Source organism: Centroberyx gerrardi, chromosome 10 (genome assembly GCF_048128805.1).
Source record: "Centroberyx gerrardi isolate f3 chromosome 10, fCenGer3.hap1.cur.20231027, whole genome shotgun sequence".
Lineage (NCBI taxonomy): Eukaryota > Metazoa > Chordata > Actinopteri > Beryciformes > Berycidae > Centroberyx > Centroberyx gerrardi.
Window position 1 is genome coordinate 9,164,407 of NC_136006.1, and position 26,809 is coordinate 9,191,215.

The 26,809-nt window shown below is 43.7% G+C and overlaps 1 protein-coding gene across 4 annotated transcripts in view; it reads left to right on the plus strand.

The window, feature by feature from the left end:
• The window catches only part of tns1b (tensin 1b), a 110,897-nt gene that overhangs the window by 29,652 nt on the left and 54,436 nt on the right, over positions 1 to 26,809 (plus strand). For all 4 annotated transcript variants that reach the window (XR_013505121.1, XM_078285889.1, XM_078285887.1 and 1 more), the window contains exons 3-7: positions 12,029 to 12,070; positions 19,094 to 19,143; positions 24,824 to 24,995; positions 25,417 to 25,467; positions 25,640 to 25,762. Coding sequence is in view for 3 of the 4 variants with exons in the window: in XM_078285887.1 (XP_078142013.1) it covers positions 12,029 to 12,070; positions 19,094 to 19,143; positions 24,824 to 24,995; positions 25,417 to 25,467; positions 25,640 to 25,762 (438 nt within the window). In the remaining variant the exon portion in view is untranslated. The remainder of the gene's footprint in view (positions 1 to 12,028; positions 12,071 to 19,093; positions 19,144 to 24,823; positions 24,996 to 25,416; positions 25,468 to 25,639; positions 25,763 to 26,809) is intronic.

The window sequence follows — 26,809 nt, forward strand, 5'->3', positions numbered from 1 at the left end:
GATAAGTATATTTGCTCCTATTTTAGTACGAAGCCTCCTTGTTTTCTGATCTGCTTCTGTTGGGGTACGTTAGGTAGATGTTTTTTTGTTACTGCAATGCATTACGATTATTACGGTAATCGACGACGGCACACTCCAGAGACTTCCGCCGGCCGAGCCGTCTTGTGGGACTTGTACGTTACTACAAACTACAGTTACAAACAGGCACCAGGAGTTTACCAGTATCCACCGTTGTTTGCATGTAAACTGAAGCTAACTGAAGCTAACTGAACCTGGGCACCGATGTGTTCCCGGTGATCCGGCCGAGATTTCGGCGGGAGTCCGGGGCTTGGATCGGGAGGATCAATGCGGGCCGGAGAGGCAGCGGCGGAGAGAGGAGACGGACACGGTCCAGCCATGTACTAGGCTTTGACCTAGTTTTTTCCCCCGGCCTGTATTTGAGGCCGGCCTTTATTTGTTCGTGTCGACCACGGCCCCGGCCGTTATCGGAGACCCGACTTTTAATTGACTACAGGCCACTATTAGAGGAAATACGGTAAAAGGTTATACAAAATCTGTGTCCATGGATCTACTATATCACGAAGTCTTTTTCCCTTTCAAATAACTTTGAATATTGCAGGAAGTAGCCTGGGCATGCAATGATTTTGCGAGGGCAATAAAAACCATTAGCTTGCTGTGTTGCCTTATTTGGTTCTGGTGTTAGAAGCTGTGTTGGACTTGGATATGATTTGCTCACTCTCTTCCTCTCCGCATGTTGTGTGTTCAAGTGGTTTTGGGTCCTTGGCAAACTAAAACAAACATCCAGTGCCCTCTCTCTGCTCACACACAAAATATTTGGTGAAACTCTGTTTTTCTTTCATAAAAGCTCCAGTAATCAAACAAGAACATGTTATTATGCTCTACAGATGCTTTCTAGATGCTTTCTACATGAAGACATCTGTTTAAGATATATGGCACAATGGGCCAAACTTCCTTGGCTATGTTATAGGCCTAGTCTTGACCTGAGCTCTTTGATTTCGGAAATGTAAGCCTCTGGACACAAAGTGCAAGGAATTTTTAAGTTATCCCACACTACCACTTGGCCTCCATATGGCATAAACATACACTCCACTTTACTCGTTTTACCTGTAGTTTGTTGATGTTAATGCTGCAACCTCATTGCCGATTAGCCTGATTGTTTGTTAGGGATGTCAACCAACTTAGAGTTTTTTGGGTGATTTTTACTGGCTTTTTTTTTTCCATATGTTAGAGGCTATTTGATGGAAATTCTTAGGACACTTGGGCAGTCGGACAGTATAGAGGAAAATACGTTTTATAGATTTGTTAATTAAGTAGTTTTGGTACAGTTTAGTTTAGTCAAACGTAGCTGGAGAAAAATGCCTAATCTGTGACAGTCCTGGTATACATGTACTGTACATACTGTATATCCCTCTGTCCTCCCTGCTCCATGATGAGTGGTGATAGAAAGAAAAAGGGCTGAAGGAAGTAGAAACCCAGGTCATCTTCCTCCCGTCTGTCTCCTCTCTCCTCTCTGCCAAGATGAGTTGCCCCAGAGGCTCCTCTGGCTGCATTAACGCTGCTGATTGCTCTCATAAACGGTGATGAGCTAAGATGTAAAACACTCCCTGACGTACCTTTTACCACCAAGGAGAGGGGAGAAACCCCCCCCCACAAGAAAACAAAAAAACACATCTGAAAGAGCTAGTCAGCGGTCTGCATTGGGAAAACAATAATGGCTTTCAAGGCCAGCGATGGCTGTGTTTCCCAGTAGCGGGAAACTAGGGCCAGATGGACAATGTGGCCATGGAAAGAACAGGAAGCATGGGAAGTAGATACAGACTGAACACCTGCCATGATCTGCCGCTTTTGTGTACCTGAAGAGTTATACTGAGCGAGGGTGTTGCACGATACGCTGCGCCTGTGTTCAGCTGTCAGCTAGCCGGTGTGTCGGAAAACTTTACTCAAATCATATGCACTAGAATGGAACTGGTAGATTTAAATACAGTATGTGTGAAATAGATTAGTAAAGCATTTAAATGTTGCTACTTGCGTGCCTGTGTTTGTTCACGTTTCCTCCCTGTGTGTGTACAGCATGTTTGTGTGTGTGTCAGCTTACAGGTGTGTATGCATGGTAGTTGCCCTGTATGACATGATGATGGTGTGTGTGTGTGTGTGTGTGTGTGTGTATCAGCAGCAGTGCTCTGGCCTGAGGTGTGTGTATCAGCTCTCCTCAAGCCCCTTGTTTGGTGAATTCCTTCACTCATAGAGAGAGAGAGACAGACTGACATGATTTACTGCCCTGCTCAGGTGCAGACTGATTACAACATTGACCATAAATTAACTTAATGGGAGAATAAATGGCAGAAAAATATGAACTGTTTCTTTTCTGAATCCAGACATTCCACTGGGATGCTACGAGGTATAATTGCAACAAATACAAGTTTATTAGCAGATGATTATGCTCCATTCTAAATGAAATTAAATTCAGACGTTTGCATGCAGCTGCTTCTCAGCCAGATTACAACACTAACTTCTCTACTGGTGCTGTCAGATGTTTTTGATGCATATTTTAATTGCTATTAGTGGTGTTTTTATTGTTTTCTGTTGCCTTCTGCAAAGTACTAGCTCTCTTATCTGGTTTCTCTGTTGTTTTCATTCATTCATTCATTCATTCATTCCCCTTTTCTCCAATTCCCCATCAAGAGGCTTTTTGCCTCTTGCCAGGCCAACATTGTAAAGAAGAATGTGTTCTTACTTGACTTGCCTTGTTAAAAAAAGTTATATAATTAAAGAAAATCCATTTAATAGATGGTTGCAACTGTAATCATGGAATTTTCTTTGATTCTAGTCTGTAGTAAAACAGTGTGGATTAAGGTACATGTGTGCAGTCATAGTGTAAATAGCCGGCTGAAATAAGACACTAGAAGTGTGCAAGTTCAATCATAGTCTACTTCTGATTTACACTTAACACTAATTAGGGTGCTGTATGCTACTCATGTTACATCCAAATGCAGTAACCCACTAGTTACTAAGGAAGGAGTTTAAACCCTGAATTTGGAATGAAGCAGCCCAGCGTAGGAAGATGGTGCCAATTGGCAGTCCATCTATTGTAAGTGATGATGTGTGATGGGGAGGTCCCATCCAGCAGCGATGATGACAGAAGAAACTACTCCCCACCAGAGTCCCACGCTTGGACGTGCACGACGTGCTGTGAAGCATGCTGGGAGCATTCCTCAGACGTGCCCTCATGTGGAGCCAGCGCTGCCAGGAATAGCTTTTATTTTGGACAAACAGAAGGCCTGGGTGAGGGAATAGAGATAGAGAGGGAGAGCAATATTAGGGTTTTTGGTGAGGTATAGTGCATATCTAAACACATGCCCCCACCCCCTGCAACACACACACACACACACACAGACAAAGAATGCATGCACTCACAAGCAAAGATATGCACACACACTCGCACTCACAAAACCATAAACCACTAACACTTACGTCAACCAGCTTCTTTTTTTTTACAGCTCTTGTCTAGTGGGGGAACAGGGCCAGTACATTGCTGAGTAATGACTGTAACTGCAGGGCAAAGATGGTCTAGATGTGGTCCAATTAGCCCTGTATTTAGAACCACACATATTTCACTATGTGCCCGATTACGCTCTGTATACAAGCACCGACCAGGCATCCTGTAGCGATATATGATCCCGATTCCCTGGGCATGTGTGTACAAACTAGCTAGCACGTAATTCTGGCCATGCTTAATGTCGAGCTGAGAGCCAGGCCTCCTCTGTCTGCGTTTCTTTAAGTATCCTGCTTAAGTGTCCAGCATTATCAAGTGCATGCGTTGTTACATAAGACCTAAGGGTGCTCCGTGAAAAATGTTGGCTCTCACGACGGTATATGCTGTTTTGTTTTTTTTTTAGCGCTGCCGTCCACTTAAGCTAAGATGGGGGGAAAGATGGAGTCTGCTAGTGAAGTGCCTCTCTTAAGTCAAAGTTATTTCCCCTGAACATCATTCTCATGTGGGCTGATGGTTGGTTGAGCACACCTACAGTTTGTCTTTTTTGTATTTGGTTAATTTAGGTTCACAATGCCCAATTACAAGCCAACCAGGCCTTGTAAACAAAAGTCACATGTAGCTTGTTTATTGAGTAGAGCTTTGATAACTTGTCATCCCAGATAGAGATTTTGGCGGTCAGGGGGGCGTCAAAATAGACCTGATTCCAGTCCCTGTAACTTTAGCAAAGCATGATGGATTTGTCTGTGCTCTTTGCTGTAATTTCCCTTCTCTGGTGTTCATACCAGTTAAGAACACATGAAGAAATAGCTGAATATGAGCATCAGTTGATCAATTACCCACGGTTAATTTTATGACGCTAGGCTCTCCAAGCATGAGTAACTGCTGGTTATCAGATGTCAATGTGTTTTAGTGTCATTTCCTATAGTCGGTTCAGATTATGTTCTCACTCCTAACGAACCGTACCGCAGTTTGCTTGTTAGAGGACTGAGACCCACTTTTCAGGCGTGTCAGTGCGGTTATTTGGTGCCACCTGTTCGAAGAACTTTTTTTCCACCTGTGCAAATGAACCGAACTGAAGAGGTAAACATTCTAGAGTTAGAATAAAACCGCTCCAAACGTGTGGTGAATGTTGTATGGCATTGTTTTTGTTTTTATAGATTTTTGCATTTAGAGCTTTAAAATGGTATAATAGAGGTCAGTAAATTGCTTGATTTATTCATTATTAAATCAGCAAAGTATATATTCTCCTGACGCAAAATGGATCTCCTGTGAAGTTAAATAAGCCTGGGTTCAAGGCGTTTGGTCACATACTCATCTATCATCAACAAGGACACATACTGTACAGAACATAAGAGTCAAGCTTCTCATATCTCTCATACATGAGGTATTCCGTTTCAGGTTTCCAAAGAGGTGAGAAAACGATAAGAACGTGCAGTGATGAAGCACTGGAGTGCAGATAAGAGTCGCACCATTCCTCTTTTTTCCCAGATCATTTTCATGATGTTTCTGGATTACCTCCAATTACCGTATTTGGACATAGGGAGAGTTACAATATTGAGAGTGTGTAGAAGAGAGAGGTACTTGTTTATAGGTGTGTGTGTGTGTGTGTGTGTGATGGCGGTGGAGAGGCGTATGTGTGATTTGTGACTGCGCAGACCAGCAACTGCCCCCCGCCCCATGAAAACAAAACAAAACAAAACAAAACAATTTGGCTGATCCCTTCAGAGCCTCCCTCCTCTCTCACATGTTGGAATAGGCCCTCGCTTACATAACGGGAGGGAGCGGAAGGGTCCATTTCAGTGAGAGCGGGGGTGGGTGGGGTGAGAAACTGAGAGAAGTCAAAGGTGGTTTAGGGCCACGGGCGGCTCAGGGGTTTTTCTCACAGCAAGTCCCTTCCACGCTCCTCTCCCCCCGTCCCAAAGGGTCCCTGGTATTTTAGAAGCCCCCCACCCCAGGGGGATGGGAATGGAAATAAGCACAATACACACACACACACACACACACACACACACACTCAGATCCTAACTCTAGATACACACAGTCTTGCACAGCCCCTCCTTCCTCAGCGCTGTGTTTACATTTCTGGGACATGTGAAAGCTGCAGACAAGGACCATGGAGCATGAGAGAGGAACAGCTGTGTGTGTGTGTGTGTGTGTGTGTGTGTTCCAGTGTGGTGTGCAAAAGTTTGAGTAAGACTAATGAAGTAGTCCTTCCTTTCTTCTGGGAGGAAAACTTGTGCATGTACATATTATGTTGAGCTTGCCTACATGTGTGTTTATGATGTGTATGTATGTGTGTGTGTGTGTGTGTGTGTCTGAGAGAGAGAGAGAGACTGAGAGAGAGATACTCATCACCTTCTTGTTAAATGATGCATTTTGGAAAAGCAGTGAGCCAACGCCCTTGGCGGGTCACGGCCAACACCATTCCAACTGTCCTGTAGTTTTCAGGCTTCACATTTTCAACATTGCACTGGCACCTTTTAAATCAAGCAGGAATTGGCTCTGAGGTGACTTCAGCAGCAGTGAAACATGATTGCCTTTTTAGGCAGCCAGTAGAGGGGAAAAAAACATTTGTTGAGCCTCTCGCCAAACAGCTGTCCTTTTGCTTTTACAGCAAATAAACAGTTTGTGTTTTCAGCCATTATCTGAAAGTAGCGAAACTTCGGGAAGCGGCCTGTTCTGTCACTGAAGGAATGAGCAACATTTACTCTTGTTTTCAGAAACTTTGAACTCCCTTTTAGCTTCTCATACTGACAAAATAGTTGTAACTGTTTTCAGCAGCTGATAGTTATGAATGCTTGAATGATTTATAGTCTGAGTGATTGATGCTCTGCTTTCAAGCGCAGAAACTTTTAACTCCTGCTGTGAACCTGACATGCAGTTTGTGCTCATTCCCACTAGAAGGCACTATTGCACATGTAAGCTTTTTTAGGAGTCCTGTTAGAGCTGTCAGTCTGTGTTGCCCTTGTTGTTCACACCACACCTGGGTCAAATAGTATTTGCAAATACATTTTAGTGATTGCTTTTATGTGCATAGAGTGCCAGAAGGGTGCGATTTGCCACATAGGACAATACACAGTACCAGAAAGTTGAGACAATCAGAGGAAAGTATTCTCAATTTAGTTTTTATTTTTAGGAATGACAAATTACCTGAGACTGAATTGTCCTGATGCAGTAAACCATCTGGTGCTCCCTATAGGTTAAAACAAGATTAAGATTTATTTGACCCAAGTCTGCTCCACACTCAACAATAAGAGGCACCTCAGAAGAGCCAAACAACCCATTTTTCCCAATCGCATGACATCACTGTGTAGGATTTTTTTTCCCTCCTTCAACCTGCATGCTTTTAGGAATTTTCATTGGGACATAAATCAGTCGCCAGGGGCAAGCCATGAGAAAACACTTTCAAAATGTATACTTTCTTCTATTTTTTCTGACGTGTTTCATACTCCGCAAATTAGGCCCCTTGGAAATGATTTAGTGCTTCATAGCTCGCGATTGCACGTTTAGCGATGCTTTTCATCTTCTCGTTTTATTCCCAGCAAGGAACGGCAAGGAATGCTAAATCATCTCTAGTCAAAGCGAAATGAAAGTTCATGCATCATTCCAGCAGCTCCGTTGAAACATAATCACATTGAGGCATGTCTAAGACAACTAAGCTCTCAGCATGGGATATTGTCCAAAATGCAGTGTATAAACATAGGAATATGGCCTTTGTGTAGCCATTTTGGGGAACTTGTGCCAGCGCAGATGGTATGTGTTTTTTAAGTTTCCAAAGAAAGCAAATGGCTTGAGAATGTGAGGGGCCGTCGAGGGAGAGAGAGGGAGAGGAGGAGGAGGAAGGAGGTATGGAGGAGAGGAAAGGATGAGTGGCGCTGGGCACACACCCTTGGTCTGACTCACCCAGAAGAGACACACACATGCACACACACATGCAGCTATACACACACACTTACACTCATGCACCTACACCTAAAAATACACTACAAAAACAACAGCAGAACTTCCCATTTGAGGTTAGTTACAGTATATTCACACTGCCAGGGGGTAGGACCCTAGAAACAGAAACACACACACTCAACACACACACACACACACACGCACACACACACACACAACCATATGCACGTGTGTGTATATGTATATAACTACACATAATCATTTAAGCGTTCCTAGACCATTCCAAGATCAGAAATGACTGTTGTCTGTTTCCTTTCAGATATGAACACACACACACACACACACACACACACACACACACACACACACACACACACACACATCAGCTAATGCTCCCTCAGCTCAGTGACTGAACAACAAAAACATTCAAGCATTCCAAGACCCAAAATCAATGCTGTCTGTTTCCTTTCAGATAGTAATACACACACACACACACAAACACAGATTGTAACTTGCTTCGCTGTCTACTCTGAGCTTGCTGTGCCTGACTAAATGGGCTGTGTCTCAGGCTCTAAAGATGCTTGGCTGTATATTTAGCTCTGGGTCGGAGGCTCTGTTTTGGCTAGGGTTTGTGCCCGCCGCTCAACGGGAAACTCCCAGCACGTTAGCTACCTCTCCTCTCCTTAAGGAGTGGGCTATAATTTGGCGAATCGGTCAAAGGAGCCTCTGTGCTCATGTGAAAGAAAGCACATGGGATGGCGGTGGCAGAGATAAAGAGGTGAGACGGGGTGAGGTTGAAAGCCAAGCTCTGGTGTGCTCTGTAGACGACAGACACGTGGCTGTGTCTGTGGCTGCAGCACGGCCATCTGTTTGTCTTCGCGTGACAAATATTCAGAGATGAAGAGACAATCCAACATGAGTAATAGAGGTGGAGAAGGCTCTTAAAACTCACTCCTATGGGAGAAATATGTTGTTCTTGCCTGTGAATAAGCTCATCTTTGGCAGGCAGTGTGATTGTCAGTTGTGCGGGAAGGGACCTAAGAAATAGATGCAGCCTTTGTTGATCGTTCCAACAATGCAGCGTTAAGGGGGTATTGCGTAATCTGTGATCAGTGGGAATTGCATCAGCAGAAGTTGTCTCCTCCTACACTCTGGCACAGCTCCCTCCTCTCTTACGCCTCCTGTCCACTTGAGTTACGGTGGCCTGCAATTGACACAAATGATAAAGTCACAGTTTATTGGCACCTGGTGAAGTAATCGTTGAGTCTTTGGTATTGAGGAACAACCCTATAAACCCCCACAGATGTGTTACGGTCATATTGTGCTATTGGGCAGTTAAAACATTACTTATTTCCCCTTTAAGCAAAGTAATGTTCTTGCCACTGTGTGTGTGTTCTTGCAGCTATTTTGCTCTGTTCCTACCACATCGGTGGCGTTTTAGGTTTGTGAGTCAAAAGCCTGCACTTAACTTGATTTTGAACAATTGAACCATCTAAATGAGTCTATGAAACATAAAATCCCAGATTAAAGGATTAAATCTGTACATCTGAATTTGAAAAATGACAACCATAACTCACTCAATATCTCACTAATTTGTACTTTTCCAACCATTTGTTTTTGTATAGAGTGTGTGTTGCTACTGCTAATGTTTCCCAGCTCCATCAAAACTTGACTTCAAAGCCACGGCTCTTTCCTGGCTCCCTGGTGAGGACCAGACTCGTGGGTCTGTGATTGGACAGAGACGTATCATGAGAGGAAGGCATGGTGTTTGCTAGTGTTGTCACGATACCAAAATTTTGGCTTTGATACCGATACCAGCCAAGCTGCTGCGGCTTCCCATCAAACAGCCATAGATAGTTTCTTTGAAGAAGAGTAACAGAAACTACAAGTAGTTCCTGTAGGAAATATTTTGCTGATACACAACTTCCCCTGTTCTCTCAAGCTCTCAGAATTATTTGCAAATCTGATTTCAGTCTGGTTTGACTGCAAGTATCACTCTTGAAGTTGTGAGATGACAATATGTTGTGACTATTGCTTCAGACACTCCGAACACCAATACACACACATGCATGCATGCACACACACTCGCACATCCACATGTGCAGACACACACACACACACCAGCCATCTGACTGCCGAAGCCAAGTAATTGTACAAAGCTGAAAAGCACACGTGACACTGAGTCAGTGTGAGAATGTGTGTGTGTGTGTGTGTGTGTGTGTGTGTGTGTGTGTTTCTGTGTATACACATAATAGGCCCTTTTCGTGTGAAAATGCCCATGGCTGCAAGCTTTGGCCTCAGAGCAAATCCACATTCTGCTTTTAGAGCCTCAAGCACCACAGTCTGCTGTTTCTGTTTCCTTTATTCCTAGAAACAAATCTGCCCTCCACCACTCTCCCACGTGTCTGATGTCCAACAACACATACTAACACACACACACACACACACACACACACACACACACACACACATGCCAATTTGGTATCTCACTATATTACCAGTGGCATCATATTGGTAATTCACTTATCTAATTTTCTTTTGTTTCTAAATGCTCCAAGTTGGTATGTCACTGTTCACGTTGGTGTTTGGGGGCGAGTTAGGATCGCGCTCAAGTCTCTCTCTCTCTCTCCCTCGCTCCCTGGTTAGTGGTTTAGTCTGGGCGTTTGGAGGCTGTATTCTGGGGCCAGTGCAGCCAGACTATAATTTCCTCTCTGGATTTACTGTTTATATTCTGCTGAAGCTTTCTGCAGAGCCAGAGCGTCCTGGGTGTCACAGCCCAGCTCCCTGTGTGGGACTCACAGTGACGACTACCAAGGAACAGGCTGGCTCGGCCACAGCTTCCCAGTATGGAGCGCTTTGTATCCAAATTGAGATATCCACCATTTTAACAGCATAACACCTGGCTGGCTTGGTGGTTTAGTTGCATATTTATACTCAAAATATCGCAGACTTGAATCCATCTCATGACCATGGTCTTACAGTATGTCATGCACTCATATCATGATGAGATATACTTTATTAATTCCAGACGGATGCTCAGCTGTTCTGCCACAGTAAACAAGTCAGGAGTCAGAAACACACACTCAATGCCAGCAGACACAAGCACTACAGAGAGCGACAACAATCATAAAAAACGAATCACCAAATAACTGAGTGTGTGTGTGTGTATGTGTCATATGTCTGTGCATGTGCGTGCTTCCATCTTGCCTGTTTGTCCCCACTGTGTGCTATGTAATAAAACCATCAAATTATCATTAAAATGATAAAAATGTAACACCTGCTTGTACAAAATTATTGCTGGCATTGAGGTAAAACTCCTGCATTACGTATTTTTTTTTTTATTATTAGCCATGATTTTGAGGCCCCTTTGAGGCCACTTTTAAAAAAGTGATGCAATCATCATTTGCTAAATAATATATTATGTGCAATTAAAATGTTCATTTAAAAGCATTGGTCATCACTTTTCAGTCCGCTATATATAGACATTAGCAGAGACAATGTTTATCATTGCTGCTTAGGCTGAATTCTGTAGGCTTAGTTTTGTTACTACGTGTGTGTGTGTGTGTGTGTGTGTGTGTGTGTGTGTGTGTTTGGTCTGAGGCTAGCCAAGCCCGCACTAGCTCATGACATCATGGATTGCTCTGATGTTTTGTTCATGCTGTAGTTTTCTTCTTCTGCTCTCTGCCGTGAAACTCCCTCTCTACCTCCAGCACCCTCCGTCTTTGACCTCCTGCCTGTCTGTCTGCCTGTCTGTCTGTCTCTCTTCGTTTCTCCTGGTTTCTTTCTGTTCCTCCTTTTCTCTGCGTCTCTCTCTCTGTCCCCTTTTGTCTTTCTCCCTCTCCTTCTCCGTTGGCTCAGTCCTCTCTACCACTCTCTTTTTCTCTCTCCTTCTCTCTCCCTCTCTCTGTATATGGTGTTGGAAAAGAGCGGGCCACGGATGGGCTCTCCGGTCTTGGCTAATGGAAGCAGACTTGTCTCTTTGTGTAAATATTTGCACAGGGGGATTATAGATGGTCCCACGCATTTAAGGTGGAGTCCCACTTCACTCCAGGCCACATTAGGGCAAAGAACGGCTCTATTTTGAATGGACTATTAACATAACATAACATAACATAACATAACATAACATAGCATAGCATAGCATAGCATAGCATAGCATAGCATAGCATAGCATGCAACACACCGTAAACCATATTCAACATGGATGACGCAGTCCCTCTCACGGACGATCAGTAACAAATGTCACCTCCTTTTGATCCCCGTGGTCCAATCAGTGTAATTTTAAAAATGCAGAAAAGTAGTGGTGAGATGCATCATTCCCCCAAGTTTTGTTCAAATCCGATCAGCGGCGTCTGTGACGGATGGACGAACGAGGACACAAACTGAAGACTGATCCATAGTTCCACCTGATTTCATGGTGGATGGGAATGACTTATCAATATTGCACAGCGCAGCAAAAGAGTCTGAATGAAGTATATGCTTCAGTGTGTCTTTATGCATTCGTATGATGTGAACTGGTGATTTGTGCATCTTTGTTTAACTCTTTGAAGTATGAAGTGTTGGAGGTATTGATCTCACCTTCCGTCTCTCTCTCTCTTTTGTTTTTCTGAACAGGCGCCCAGCAGTGACCTCCCTCTCAAACATGTAGACACCACGGTGAGTTTCAACTTACACTCTGTGTGTGTGCATGTGTGTGTGTGTCTGATCCTGCCTTTTTTATTTCCCTCGCCTCTTTTTCCCAGGTCCGATCATCTGTTTTGCTTAAGTAACAGAATTGAAGAAGTCCATTAATCTGCCTCTGTAGTGCTGGCAGACACAGGACTTGTGTGTTTGATGTAGAAAAGATTCATTATGAGAGGATACAGTAGTCCTAGCTAGCATGGACGACAGCTGTACTTCTTAAACAGCAAATAAACCTTAAAACTGCAACTATGAGACTTTCACTGGTGAAATGCTTCAGAGAACAACTTCAGGCGTATACCTGATACTTATTTTTTGGTCCCAGATCTATGGGCCTCCACAGGAACTAGGTCAAAATCTGTTCCAGTGTTGGCAGTTTGGGGCTGGCCTTTAAAGAATGCCCCCGTTTTGCATATTACTCATCAGATTTACTGCCCAGTTCATGCGGTTTTCAAAAATACCACAGATAGGACGTTCTCATCATATTAAAAAAAACACAAGTAACTGCTTTTTGGACAAGATGCTCCGTTTCACATTTCCATGAGCCTTGACTACCGGACTGCCGGACTGAATAGTTGAAGCGGAGTGTTCCAGCTAAAACAAGTCAAACAGGGATTTCTTCACTGGGAAGTGAGCCAAGCAGCTACACCAAGGCTGATTCGGTTCCCATTAGACCCATTTCCTTGACTGTTTCTGACTGGACACTGAAGGCCCGTCGCTGTGTGATTAGCTGGTGATTTGTGACCAGAAACGCTGGATTGTCAGTGAAATGTAATGTGATACTTAATTGATCCCCGAAGGAGAAATTCTCTTTTCTCCCCCCCCCGCCCTGCAGGTCAGAGGGGGAGGTCAGAGGTCAGGGTTTAGCTACAGAGCAGCGCCCCTGGAGCTTTCAGGGGTCCAGTGCTCTAGGACACTTCAGCAGGGTGGTTGCTTGCTATCACTGGGGCTTGAACCTGCCCGGCAACTATTTGACGGCCTTGTGCAGGAGGTTGTCAAGTTCAACATCAAGCCAAACAACAACAAAACAAAATTGTGATAATATCAAAATTTGAAATATTATGGCACTGTGAATTTCATATTAAAACAGTTTTGGAAGCTGTTTTGAACTAGCCTGGTTCCAGACTCCTGACTCGCGTCCCGCCCACTCTTCAGATTTCACGAGCGATTCAGAGAGTGAATCTAAAGGGACTAAAGTTTGAACCGTTCGTGCAGTGGTTTTTCATTTCCGTTTTGACAGAATAGATTTGTTGAAATCACGCCCTTAACCAACATATTGTCTTTGCAAACATTCTTGGACATTCTTGGTAAAGTTGGTAAATACGCTGGCTAACCATGGATGTAGAGGCTAACTAGCTGCAGCATCAGAGTCAACTGAAGTAACTTCAGAGCGGCCGGATATGTCAGTCACTAGTGATTGGTTAGGTTTGGTAAATCTCCCCCTCCCCCCCCCCCCCACACACACAGAAAATGGCTAACAAGCTGGCAGTCTGAGGCTGAATAATGGAGTGGTAATGAAATGGCATTCAGTCTGAATATCAAGCTAGTTTTGAACTGATGTCAGAAAGATATTTAGGTCCCATTTTCACAAAACGATGCAGGTACAGTAGCAGCTATGGACTTTGTCTCAACTTTTGACACAGTTTGACACTAAAATTGTGAACAATCATAAGGTTTACTGCAGTCCTAGTAGTGATGGGTATTTAGGAGAAGAATCATTTGTACGACATTTAAATCCTTGACCGGTCTCATTGATATTACCCATAACACTGCATATCATTATTTTGGATGTTAGACAAATATTGGTGGTCAGACTCCATACAGTTGGGTGTTATAACACACGGTGTTAATGCTGACAACAACTTCAGAGCACACACACATCCATACATGCTCATACACACACACACACACACACACACACACACACACACACACACACACACACACTCACACACACACACACACACCCACAAACGGACACGGTGGTTAGCCGAATCAAACTCCATTCATGTTTTCCTTCTACATTTGTTGGTTGCTGTGTTTGCATTTACATTAATGTCTGTTTGTGTAATCCATCAGCCAAACCTCATGTGAGGCGTAGCGGCCCGGGTCGGACTCACTCTGTCTATGACACAACTTCCTGTGATTTGTATTTAGTCTGGGAAAGGAAGGATCACGTTACCGATTTAGAGTTACCACCCAAAGCCGAGTTACTGCCCACTTTCTCCACAAGTACAAAAATAAACACAAAATCACCCATGTGTCTCAGTGTGTGTGTGTGTGTGTGTGTGTGTGTGTGCCTGCTTTTATAGGCATTTCCTTTGTTATTCTTCACTTGATTCAGTATACAGAAAGCACTACTGATGGTACACAAAAAAGCACACAAGCTTATGCTATTAAGGTTGTTGTTCATTATATCTTGTGTATGTTACATTGTGTGTGTGTGTGTGTGTGTGGGGGGGGGGTGGTGTGTGTGTGGGTGTGTGTGTGTGTTTCCTCATGGTACTACAAGCCATGCATGAGCCTCATATCAGACACAGTCCGTTGCGCAGCTCATGAGTTTTCCATCTCAGGGCATAATTTGGCCTGCACCCCAACTGAGGGGCCGAGCCTGAACCACACCATCATTAGAAGTGTGTGTATGTGTGTGTGTGTGTGTGTGTGTGTATGGGTGTGTGTGTGTGTGTGGGTGGGTGTGAGTGAGCGAGTGAGTGAGTGACTGTGTGATTGTATGTGACTGAGTGTGTGCATGAGTGTTTTATGTGTGTGATCATGTGCCTGCGTATGGATGTGTGAGATTGTATGTGTATGTACGTGTGTGTGTGTGTGTGTGTGTGTGTGTGGGTACGTGCGGGTGTGTGCAGCTGCTACGCCTGGTCATGGGCATTAGCTGTGTGGTTACTCTGACGTCTTGGAGATGTTTGACCATGCCTCATCGCCTCCGAGCATCAGAAAGATTTGTCTTATGACTAGATGAGCCGCACTCGCCTCACTGCATCAGTTTATAGTTTGGTGTTTTTCTGTCTCTTCGCGTTGTTGACTCCTCTTACGGTTTGTTTCTTTGTTGAATTAGGAATTAAAATCTAGGTATGAGTTACGGAGAGACTGATATTGTTAGATCTGAAGATTTGTTTGACATCCTACAATTTTTGGGTGAAGATTGTGCATGAATTCATAGTGGATATTTGTTCCCTTTGGAGTAAGAAGACAATCTCAGAAGTTTCACTAAGCGCAAAATATCTAGAATTATCCTCACTCGTTCTTGACTATTTGTCTGCCCTCCTTTTATTTTCATCTATTAAGAGAAACAGGAAAGTAAAGTGAAAAATACTTACTTAAGAGGAACAGAATTCAAATGTACGGTTGTTTGTGAATGTCACAGCTTCTGTAATTTCTGAATGTCATTTCACATGTGCACGCACACACACACATGCACACACACGAACACGATTTTTACAAAAATGCACTTGACCAGGCATGGGTTAAGAAAAATAGTGGTGAAGAGATAGTCAGCTGATTGTGTGTGTGTGTGTGTGTGTGTGTGTGTGTGTGTGTGTGTGTGTGTGAAGGAACACACAGGGGCAAATGAGCGATTTAGAGTCTCACCATAGATGTGAGTTAGAGGGAGGGAGAAGTAGAATATGAGGGGGGGTGAGAGATAATGAGATAGGGCAAAGAGTGGGAGGGGAGGCTGAACGATACAGAGACAGAGAGGAAGAGAGAGAGAGAGAGAAGGAGGGAAGGGAGAAAACACAGCAGACTGACGGACGAGGAGCGATCTGCGCTGCTGTGGAGGACTCTTGAGCATGCGGTGGCCCGTTGGAGGCAGCCGCCCAAAATAGAGCCCTCGTTTTTTTGTTTTTTTTCTTCTCCCTCTTCTTCTTCCCCTTCTCCTCCTCCGCTGTCAGAGAGAGAAGGGAGAGGTTTCGCAGAGGAAGCCTCACTGCCGGAGAGAGAAGAGTTTGAGAGGAAGAGAGTGACAGACAGAGAGAGAGAGGGAGAGAGAGAGAGAGAATGAGCTCTCCGGAGATGAACCGAGGAGGCTCTTTGAGAAGACGGCTCTCCTCTCTGAGGGGGGCATGGCGCTGGAGTACGGGTTACCTTTTCAGGAAGGTAGGACGCAAGAGGGGGGGGAGAATGAATGGATGGATGTATATCTACGGATGGAGGGATGGATAGATGGAGGGGTGGAGGGTCAGCTGGAAAGCAGTCGACATGAGTCCTGTAACTTCTACTTTTCTCATGTCCGCTCCTTCCATGCCTGCTTTTTTTTGTCTTATTCGTCATGAAACGTTTCTCTTTCTCTCTCTCCCTCTCTCCCTGGCGGACTTTTACCAGCCCCCCATGTCTCTTGTTCCCTCTCTCCCTCTGTTTGGCCCTCCCTCCCTCCCTCCATCCCTCTCTCTCTCTCTCTCTCTCTCTCTCTCTCTCTGATGGTTAATTTGTAAGGCCTGCTCGTAAAGTCAACCTCCCCAGATGGTTTTCATCAGGAAACAGGCCTGCAGGACCCCCCACTCCTGTTCCCACCTCCTCCTCACCCCCCCCCCCCCCCCCCCTTTGCTAGTTCCCAAAGGAAATAGGGTGCACATCGGTGTTTAGGAATATACGGGATGATTTACGCTAACGTCGCTGTTGGTCCACTTGAAAGCTGCTGCATTCGGAATATATGATCTAAACACAAGAAATACACTTGATTGTTGCTTCTTGCTTGCAGAGCTGTTAAGACACTTCACAAATCTTACGGGTGTGAGAAATAATGAAGCGGCGTATGCTCATAATTCATAGCTAACAAAGAGTGCTGTGTACAAAACACTCCATGAACCTCCTGCACAGCAGATTCCCAGTGCATCGTTGAACATCACGAGAATAGATGCCTTTTAATTGTTGAATGTAGAGGGAAAAAAAAATCAGTGAAACCACAGTGAAAGTCCTTTTTCTTATTACCGATCGGCGCTTCGTGGCAATGCTTTCATTTAGCCAGATGGTTGCATTTTCACTTAAATATTATGGCTCATAAAACGCTCTTTACACCACTTTGGACTAATTAGAAGCAAAATCCATGATTCGGCTGCCATCTTCCCAGCACGACACCAACCCCATCTGCCCGGCAATCTATAGCAGCTCTCAAGCATCTCTAATTAGGATGTTATGTTTCTTTGTTTGCGTGTTGGTTAACTTGATAAGTGTCATGTTGTGTGCGTTGACTCCTGCTTCCAGTCTTGAGCGTTACGCAGACGTGTTTACCTCACGCCTGAAAAATCAGTTTTGATCAGCTCACAGCGGAGCATTTAAGAGGCACTGAAAACAATTTTGGAGCTTTTCACCACTCAACACAACGCACTGTCTCTGCCCCTCTCTCTCTCTCTCTCTCAGGCCGTCTCTCTCTCATTCATCTCTGTCCTCCTCCGGCGACTCTCGCCACTTTATAGCCCGTCGCAACATGCTGAAACGTTTAGGCCAAGGCACAGACAGAAAAGGGGGGATTTGCTTTGTGTCGCCTCAGTCGGGCCACAGTCTCATGTGAACACTGGCGTTATAAGATGTGAGAAGAGGCATGGGAAAAGTGTGTAACTGGCTTTACTAGGCAATAAGAATAGGAGAAAGACTTTATCATCCGGTATGTGTGTGTGTACGTGCATGTGTGTGTGTATTCATGCACAAACAGGCCTAACGCACGTGATTGACTATAGGCATAGGTGTTGGATGTTGTCCTCATGTGTTTTTAATGTGGACATGACATTGAAAGACAGTCAGACGTTCAGAGAGAGGAGCAGGGCTGAACTCCATGCAGGCGGGGTGAGTTCTGCTCTTGACACCGGTGGTTAGCCAGTCAGTCTGATCTAATGGATGATGATGGATAACAGCCCCCCCTCCCGTGTTCATGTGACCCGCGCACCTCGGGGGACTGAACAAGTCCACATGCCCTCTGACCCCTCCTGGAGTGGGGGGGCCAGGCAGGCCAGGCGCACTGGAGCCAAACACAGTCAATCACCTTCAGCGACACTTCCTCTGCAAGGGCCTCTCTGCTTTGCTTTCTGAGGGTGCTATGTGGGACCGTCCTCACGTGGTACTGCATGGCTCCAGCTTAGAACCGCCCCCCAAACATTTAGATCCTATATATACTGAATGTACAACATATTAAGCCCACCTGCCCTTTCCTTGAAATAGACTGGCCAGGTGAATCCTGCTGAAAGCTATGATGTCTCACCTGTTAGATCCACCTCACTCATGAAGTGTTTGAAGTCACATGGGGTGCAACTCAATATTCGGAAGGTGCTTCTAAAATCGTGTACACTCACTATGCGTGGGTTTATTTTTAGAAGGGCAGATACAATTACAAATTACATGCAACTGCCCTCTGCATTGTATCACAGTATCAGTTTCAATACCTCTCATTGGAGCAGATTGATGCACATACATGAGTTATGAATGTCCTTGCTCCGAGTCATTTCAGCAATGTTGAGCACTGGCATTGCTTGGAATTGAACCAGTAATCTTTCAACTACTAGGCTGCCTCGTTTACCAGTCTGCCAAACTCCCATTTATAAACTATTCAGACATTATGCTGGAGATTTAGCAAGATTTGAACTTATATTAGTGAGCAACTTGGTTCCAAAGGTCTATAGACTTAGACTCTTTCACCTCCATACCAGACAGTTTCTTTCTAGAAGTTAAGAATCACAGAACCATAGCAGGCAAAACCAGAATCAAGAACAGCTGTTATTTTTTATATAGAACCATCACTGCTATGATGAACTATTTGAGATCCTATGTGGAACTATTTATAAACCGTAGAACCACTGAAGAACCATTAGAGAGTGAAAAATCATTCAGGTGGTTCTTCAAATACACTATTTTACGGACAAATAAGCTCTGTGAAGCCTCTGTGTTCTGATGTCTTTTTTTTTTTTTTTTTTTTAGTTTTGAAAGCAGTGTTTTTGTTATGAAGCATGGGATATAGTTTAATGATAAAGTTTTGATGTTTTGTTGTTGTTGCAGGGCTCAACAAAATCCTCCAAGAGCATGGAGTCACGACGCCGACCTTCAAGGTAGGATACTGAGCAACATCTCCTCTCATCTCCTCTCCTCTCCTCTCCTCTCCTCTCCTCTCCTCTCCTCTCCTCTCTCCTGTGATGGGATTTTTAACTGACTGACTACAGCCAGCCATCGAAATCCCTTGAAAAAGTGGTATAAACAAAAAGGCATTCTGTTTTCACATGGAGCACGGGACAGCAGGACATGAATGTTTACTGATAACTGCAAGCCATCCATAAAAGGCTTCATTCGGTTTATTGGACCCTATTTGTCGGCCTATTTTAGGAACAAAACTCCCTTGTTTCTTTGCCAAAAGTGCAGAAAGATAATGAAGGAGGCGAAACAACTACTAAGCACCGAAATGCCTTTTCCTTCCCTTCAGTCAGAGATATGAAGCATTTGAATTGAAAAGTTAAGAGGTAATATGATATTTGCTGATTTTATCTAGGGAACGAGTACAGCAACAAGCCCCGCAACTGAACTGGACCCCAAACTGTTTTGTTGGACGAAACAGTTTTCCTCCTCCCCCAATCCCCAGGGAATCACAGATGGTGTCAGTTGTGTAATTAATTTGTTAGACTTTACAAGATACCGCAAAAGTTCATCTTGAACCTCTGTACTAACGCTAAGTACGGGCTTTATTCCTTCATAGCGAAGCAAAGAGAGGTAAAACAACAGTTGAACATCTGATTCGTCCCCACCACATACAGCCGTAGATGTTTTTATCATCTGTATGGGGGGGCTAGTGCTGCACGATACTACACACTACACACTGTAAATAACAGCACACATACCAGAAGCAATGTGATGTAAGGTGAACATTGCTGTTAATTTGGAGGAATAAAACATTAGGTCAGCCTATTTAAAGGACCATTTCAGCATGATCCATCGTATTTTTATGTTTTCCATCCACGTCATGTTAATTCGACCTGTTTTTACATGAATATGCCAAAATTAGCAATATTTTTTGTGCAGTTTTGCCATACCTCGAAGGCTCATTCTTACCCATTCAATTCCAAATGGCACAGAAAACAGCTCCATCACTATGAAGGTAAAGCCAACAATCGTGTTTTGCAAAAAATGCATCATAATGATAATATCAGGCAATAAACTTTTACAATTTGAAAGAAGTTCTGTTCACTCTAACGTGGCTGTTTCATATTATTCGGGAACACTGCGAGAACCTGAGACAGGAGTGAGCATCTTACTTACGGTTTCCGCTTGTAAACAAGAAGATGCAAATACCGCTTCCTGCATGTCAAATCGGACTGCATGTCCGATTTACACATTTTCCTCTCCAAAATAAATCTTTCAACTAATAGCTAACGTTCTCTGCTGTTACATCAGGACCCGCCTTCTGTCGATCACAACCCAGTCAAGCTTACCAGCAAACCGAAGCAAGGTGCTTCCACCAGCTATAGTCCAGAAATTAAACAGAAATTAAAGCTAGATTTTATGCATTTATGGCTTTAAATTGTTGCCCTCTTCTTTACTTGGAGTAACAAAATGTTTACTACAACTAAAATGTAGGAAAAAGAGAATATCTCATGATGTGATTAAAGCGCTGGAAAATGATCTACATCTAGGGAATGAAGGAAATAAGCAAAAACTCATCATGCTGGAAAAGTCCCTTAACGTATTGATATTGATCAAAATTGATGACTTGAGAAACCAAATTGGCAGGCTTCAACATGTGAGATAAAATGTACAGTAGTTAAGCTTATTTCCCATGTTTCTTTAGAATATATATGAGGTTAATCTAACCTTTACCAAGTCCAATTTGACAAATACCATGTTGTGTTTGTGCAAGAAAAATAAGTATTTAACCACATGCTTGCTTGATTAAACTGTAATGACAGAGATTATCAAATAAGTACAAGTTTGGTTCGAACTTTATTTGTATCGTGTATGAGTTTCGCGTACACTGGATTTTGCTTATTTACAACTAATCCACCCTCACAATGCAGTCGACGTCTAGATCATTTGCCCCTTCAGTCCTTGAGAAACTGCAGGTATCCACCAAGCAGGAACTACTACAGGCCCGGCCTTGTTGTTCCTCGATAAGAGCAGGGTGAACCAGCCAGCAGACTGTGGGCAGGGAGGGCAGTCAGTCCTCATGAGTATTTAAATAGAGACTTTGTGTGTGGGTGTGCTTTTCATGTATGAAACACCTGGCATTGAACACTCAAAACCCGGAAGCTCTGGTCGTGTAATTTCCTTATTAAGAAATACCCAGAGTATATATTTTTTTTACAGCCTAATGTCTCAGGTTTCCCGGTACAACATTCACGGTTCCCAGTTGGTGTTCGTCCAAATGCACAAATGCGATCACTGCAGCGACGAAATTGAGCGTGTGGAGATAATGCGGCGTTCGTCAAAGGCGATATGCAGAAAAAGGCAATCGCTTCATCTCTCTCGACTGATGAGAAGCAGGTTGGCGCTGCTCCGCTCGGTCGGTCACTGCATGCTGGTGGATCTGGAAGAGGACCAAACCACAGCTCTATATTGGCCCTGACTGCACCCAGGGGGGAAAGACATACATATGCAGAGAGAGAGAGAGAGCAAGACAGACATGGAGGGAGAAAGAGAAATAGAGAGACAGATGGAAAGGGAGAGAGGAGGAAGCGTTAGGGCGAAAAAGAGAGGGAGAGGCACAGAGAGGCAGTTGCTGCAAGTAAAACCGAAAAAAACCCAACAACAATTGATTCGTTTAGGGAGGCGAATCGCAGACAACTTCCCAGTGTGTCATAAGAAAAAGCATATTCTTCAGGCCAAATTTTAAAGTAAGATGTTCGCTGTACAGTAGAGAGAGCATGTGTGACATATCAATTTCTCCTGTATCGCTGCTGATGAATAAATTCCAGTAAGCAAGTTTTGAGTGGGTCCAGATGTACAGAGCAGGTTATTTGTGTAGTAGAGCTGGGGTGATTCTCTGTCCCAGACATATGAGCAATCTTCTCAGGGGCTACTCACAGTTGACACATGTGGGAAATATGCTGTAGTCTGGAGGCTTAGGGTCCGGACACCTCTCCCTTAACCTTTTCCTCTCACCCTGCTTCTCCTTCTTCATTCTCTTTGGTTCATTTTTCTCTCCTCATTGGGTTATTTTTCTCTCTCTGTCTCTTTTCTGTCTCTGTGGACAGCTTGACAGACTTGAAACGGACAATGTTATGAGTACTGAAACACACTAGATCAACGCAAGAACTTCAAGGAATAGTTCACTCCAAAATGAAAATTCAGTTCATTATTTCATTATTTACTCACCCGAAAATGAGACACACAGTGAGTTTGCCCACATAGTTCCATCTTATATCCTTCTTCCAAACTATTGAATTTTTTTTTTGCTCCAAATTTTTCCAAACAGTTCATGCAGCCGACTGTTGGCGCATTCTAGACCAAAGCAATGTCATTAAGGAAAATTTAGGAGAAAATTAGGTAAATATTGGACTTTTTGACCCACGGTGCAGTTGTTTGGTTACAAAACACTTTGTGTTTATGCTGCACAAGCTGTTTGGAGAAATTTGGACATTTTATTCCTTTTTTGGAGCAGCTGTAAAAAGATGGCTCCGTTAACTTCAACAGTTTTGAAGAAGGTTGAGGTGGAATGGATGGAACTACTAACTCGCTCTGTGTTTGTTTTTTGTTTTTTTCAGTGGAGTTTCAACTGACATGGGAGTGAGTAGTTACTGACTGAATTTTCATTTTTGGGGTGAATTTTCTCTCTCTCCTCCCTTCCTTCCAAGCCTCTTCTCTTCCATCCCTTTCATTTTTTGACCCGCTACAGATGTGACTCCAGACAAACCTGATTGGGTAAAACATCACCTCAACTCGTTTGACGTTTGAGGTTCCTACCCCAGTTCCATTCCTACCAATGACCATAATATTTTGTTTGGTCTGCGAGGCGCACACACTCTCCCTGGAATGTGGGGATATTTTCATAATCTGCTGTGTTTATCTACTGAATCAATCCCTCTTCGCTCTGTTTTCCCTCTCAGCCGGCCCAAGCGAAACAGCGCGACATGTGTTTAGTGCAATGGGGAGCGCTGACGTTTCGGAGGCAAACTTGAACCACTCGGGGATTTAGTGATGTCATGCCCTCAGTGAAAAGCGATGTGGAGATGGTATTCATGTGGTGTGTTGCCTTCTCCATATTAGGATATTTGTTCCTTGTACGCTTGAAAGAGAGAGTCTTGTGTTTGGAACTGGAACATAATTTGGGACATTCAGAACATTCAGTATAATAAAGTTTGCGGATTAAGTATTTGAACAACAACACATTTTTTGATGCTTTGGCACCACAATTGCATCACTTTGGATGTGAGATCACCCAGTGACTATGAGGTTAATGTGCAGACTGTTGGCTTTAAATTTAGGCTACTTTCATGAAAAATTCAATCACGATAAACATTTTAAGAACTACAACCCATTTTGTTCACAGTTGCCCCATTTCAGGGTTCATGAAAGAGGACATGAAGATTTTGTTCATAATGTCATTTGTGGTATGGAGCTCACAGTACTTTGTGCCAATGTAATGCCAGTTCACTCCTCTGGTAAACAGCGGTAGCCATTGTAAAAGTCCCCCTTCATGCATTTATACTGTATCTATTCAAATCCCAATCAATACTCTAGTGTCTGTCAACCGATTAGTTTCCAGACTATGAGACTTTTGTTGGCTGAAATGAGAGCAAAACTTGGTATTTCTGAACAATTCCTGTTGGGGATGGAGCCAAAGCGCAAGAGTATTTCAGCGACATCTGTAAATACTGTTCTCATGGTTTGCGACTGGGAAGGGGACTCACCCTGAGAAGAAGACAGTCCATACATCCTTGCCTGCATGAAAGACACCTATAAAACCAGTGTCTCCTTCACCCTGTTGATCCACTAGTCAGTCGTAACGAGCCACCCTAGTCAAAAGTAGTCAAATATAACCAGATAATATGTCCTGTGATATGTCTGAGAGGTTAATTGAATCATTTAGATCTAAAGGTAAATGAAATTAGTGGTATGAATCGTGTGACACTGATGACATCTGTGCCAAGCAGGTGTGGTTTTTCTGGTTTGACAGCGAGGTGGAAGGGGGATCACATGCAAAAGGACTTTCCTATGTGTGATGTACTGAATCTGAAGCACATCCATCAGAGATTAACATTATTTCAATATTAATTTGCTGATGTAAAATCCTCCCACTGTAGAGACGCTTTAAAGCTACGCTAGGCGAGATTTTTATGTAAAAATTCACCAATCTTATCAGCCTAAAACACAAAGTGGGGCTACAGCAGATAAGAGCATCCCATCCCCTCTAATTGAGTCTTTGCCCTGATTGCCCAAGTTAAATTCTGCTGTTGGGTTTGGGTCACTTGAGGAAAATCCATGTATAGGAATGTTAGAATTAAAACTGAAACAGCAGTGAGTGAGCGCTCTGTCCAGAGAAAGCTGGACTCACCAACATTAGATCTTTTCCTCTCTCATCTCTTTAGTTTCCTTTGGTATAAAGCATCACAGACCGGCCGGGTTGGTAAACATGAGCGTGCTGTGTGCAGTTTACTGACACCACATTACACGACTTCTGGGTATTGAAGTCACCCCTCGCTGCCATTTCGGGGCCGCCATTGTGTGAAATTGCCTAGTGCAGCTTTAACTGTCACAATAACCCACGTTAAAGGGTAAACGTTTCCCTCTCCATCTCTGTGGCAGGAGTGTGAGTCTGCTGCAGGCCCTGGAGGAGAGCTACGAGGTGGACCTGGTCTACATCACAGAGAGGATCATCTCCGTCTCCTTCCCCAGCGCTGTGGAGGAGCAGAGCTACGCTGTCAACCTGCGGGAGGTGGCCTCCATGCTGCGCTCCAAACACGGACACAACTACCTGGTAAAGGTTTTCTTTTTGGATGATGTCGGGAGTGCTGGGTGCTTTGCTTCAGTTTTAGGGGGTTCGTTGCACCTGAGCTCCTGCTGTGTGAATGGTGAAATGTCATGACATAGGCTGCCTTCATACTGAAATATTTGGAAAGTGGTTTAATGTCTGTTTAAATATATTCTGTGCCTCTATCCTGTGTGAACTGTCTTTCCAAAACAGTAGGTGAAAGCAAATATTGGTGACAAAACTTCAGATAATTAAGTTGATATTAAGTTATTAAAACTATTCATACTATATAGTAAGAGTTAACATTTTTTAAGAGGACTAGCCAATTATACAATAAATGCTCAGGTCATTCAATATGTAATGTAACTCATTTTTGTCATTTGGTTAAGAACAAAGTATTGATGGTCTTGACTGGCTTCTTCCTCAGCTCTTCAACCTCAGTGAGAAACGTTATGACATCAACCAGCTCAATCCAAAGGTAAGCCTGACTTCTCTTCTCTTCTCTTCTCTTCTCTTCTCTTCTCTTCTCTTCTCTTCTCTTCTCTTCTACTTCATAGATCTTAAGTTACCATGTATAACCAACAACCTGACCCTGGTCTCTCTCTCTCTCTCTCTCTCTCTCTCTCCCTCTCTCTCTCCCTCTCTCTCAGGTGTTGGACTTCGGCTGGCCTGACCACCACGCTCCAGCGCTGGATAAGATCTGCAGCATCTGCAAGGCCATGGACACCTGGCTGAGTGCGGACAGCCACAACGTCGTCGTCATACACAACAAGGTGAGATTCAATAAAACTGGTGAAAATGGAAGAGGTGTCTCCAGACAGTAGAGGGTGCTGTCAGGCTCTTCTCAGGACCCTCCCTCCCCTGAGGCTGCCGCTGTTTTGTGTGTGTGTGTGTGTGTGCAATGTTTGCAATGGTAATCAACATTTGTCAGAGTGCAACACTGATTTTATGGAAAGTGTGTTTGTGTGTGTGAGTGTATCTGTTTGTTTGGGTTAGGTTGCATTGGACAAGAGTTAGAAAAACACTAATTAAGGAAGAAAGACGCACACACCCAACTCTCCATGACTATTTAGGTAGTTTCTGTATCCTTTTACCCACAATACCAGTTACACTGAATTGACAAACTCTTTCCTGTCATTGCCTAAACTTACTTGCAACACTTTGTATTCTTGTGGCAAGCCACACTCATCTGGCACAAGTACACCAACACAAACCATAAAAAGTATGTCCAAATTCTGCTACTAGACCGAGGCCCCAAACGTAACACCAAGTCATTTTCCCCGTTAACCCCACTGCTTCCATATTTGTGTTTCGCAACATAAGAATTAGCCATAGGAGCTTAAGCCTCTCTGCCTCATTCCAAGATGTTCCCACAGGGGAGGTTACAAACAAGACGGTTGCCATAACAACTGGAGTTGCGTAACGGCGATGATGAGAGCGCAGGGTTGGAAGTTGTGGTGGTCACTAAGGAAGTAGCCCGTGTTGGGTTTCCACATATCAACAAATCATTTCCAGTGCGCTCCATGCTGTTTAAGCGACTGCGATATTTATAATGTGGAACATACATATTCTCTGCAGTGCTCCTTGTTTCGAAGATGGATAGATGTGTCAAATTAATGCAATTTAAGATTCAGCCGGTTTAGTGCCACAGCAGCATGTGCTTGGAATGTAGTTTGCTGAGCTTAGCATTAACAACACCACAATAAAGATATAGCAGCATAGTTAGCAGTAATACATATACCAGTTAGCAACAAATATTTAATCCCTCTCCAAAGATTTAATACCGCTCTTACATACAGGAATATCCCCAAAAAATAAAT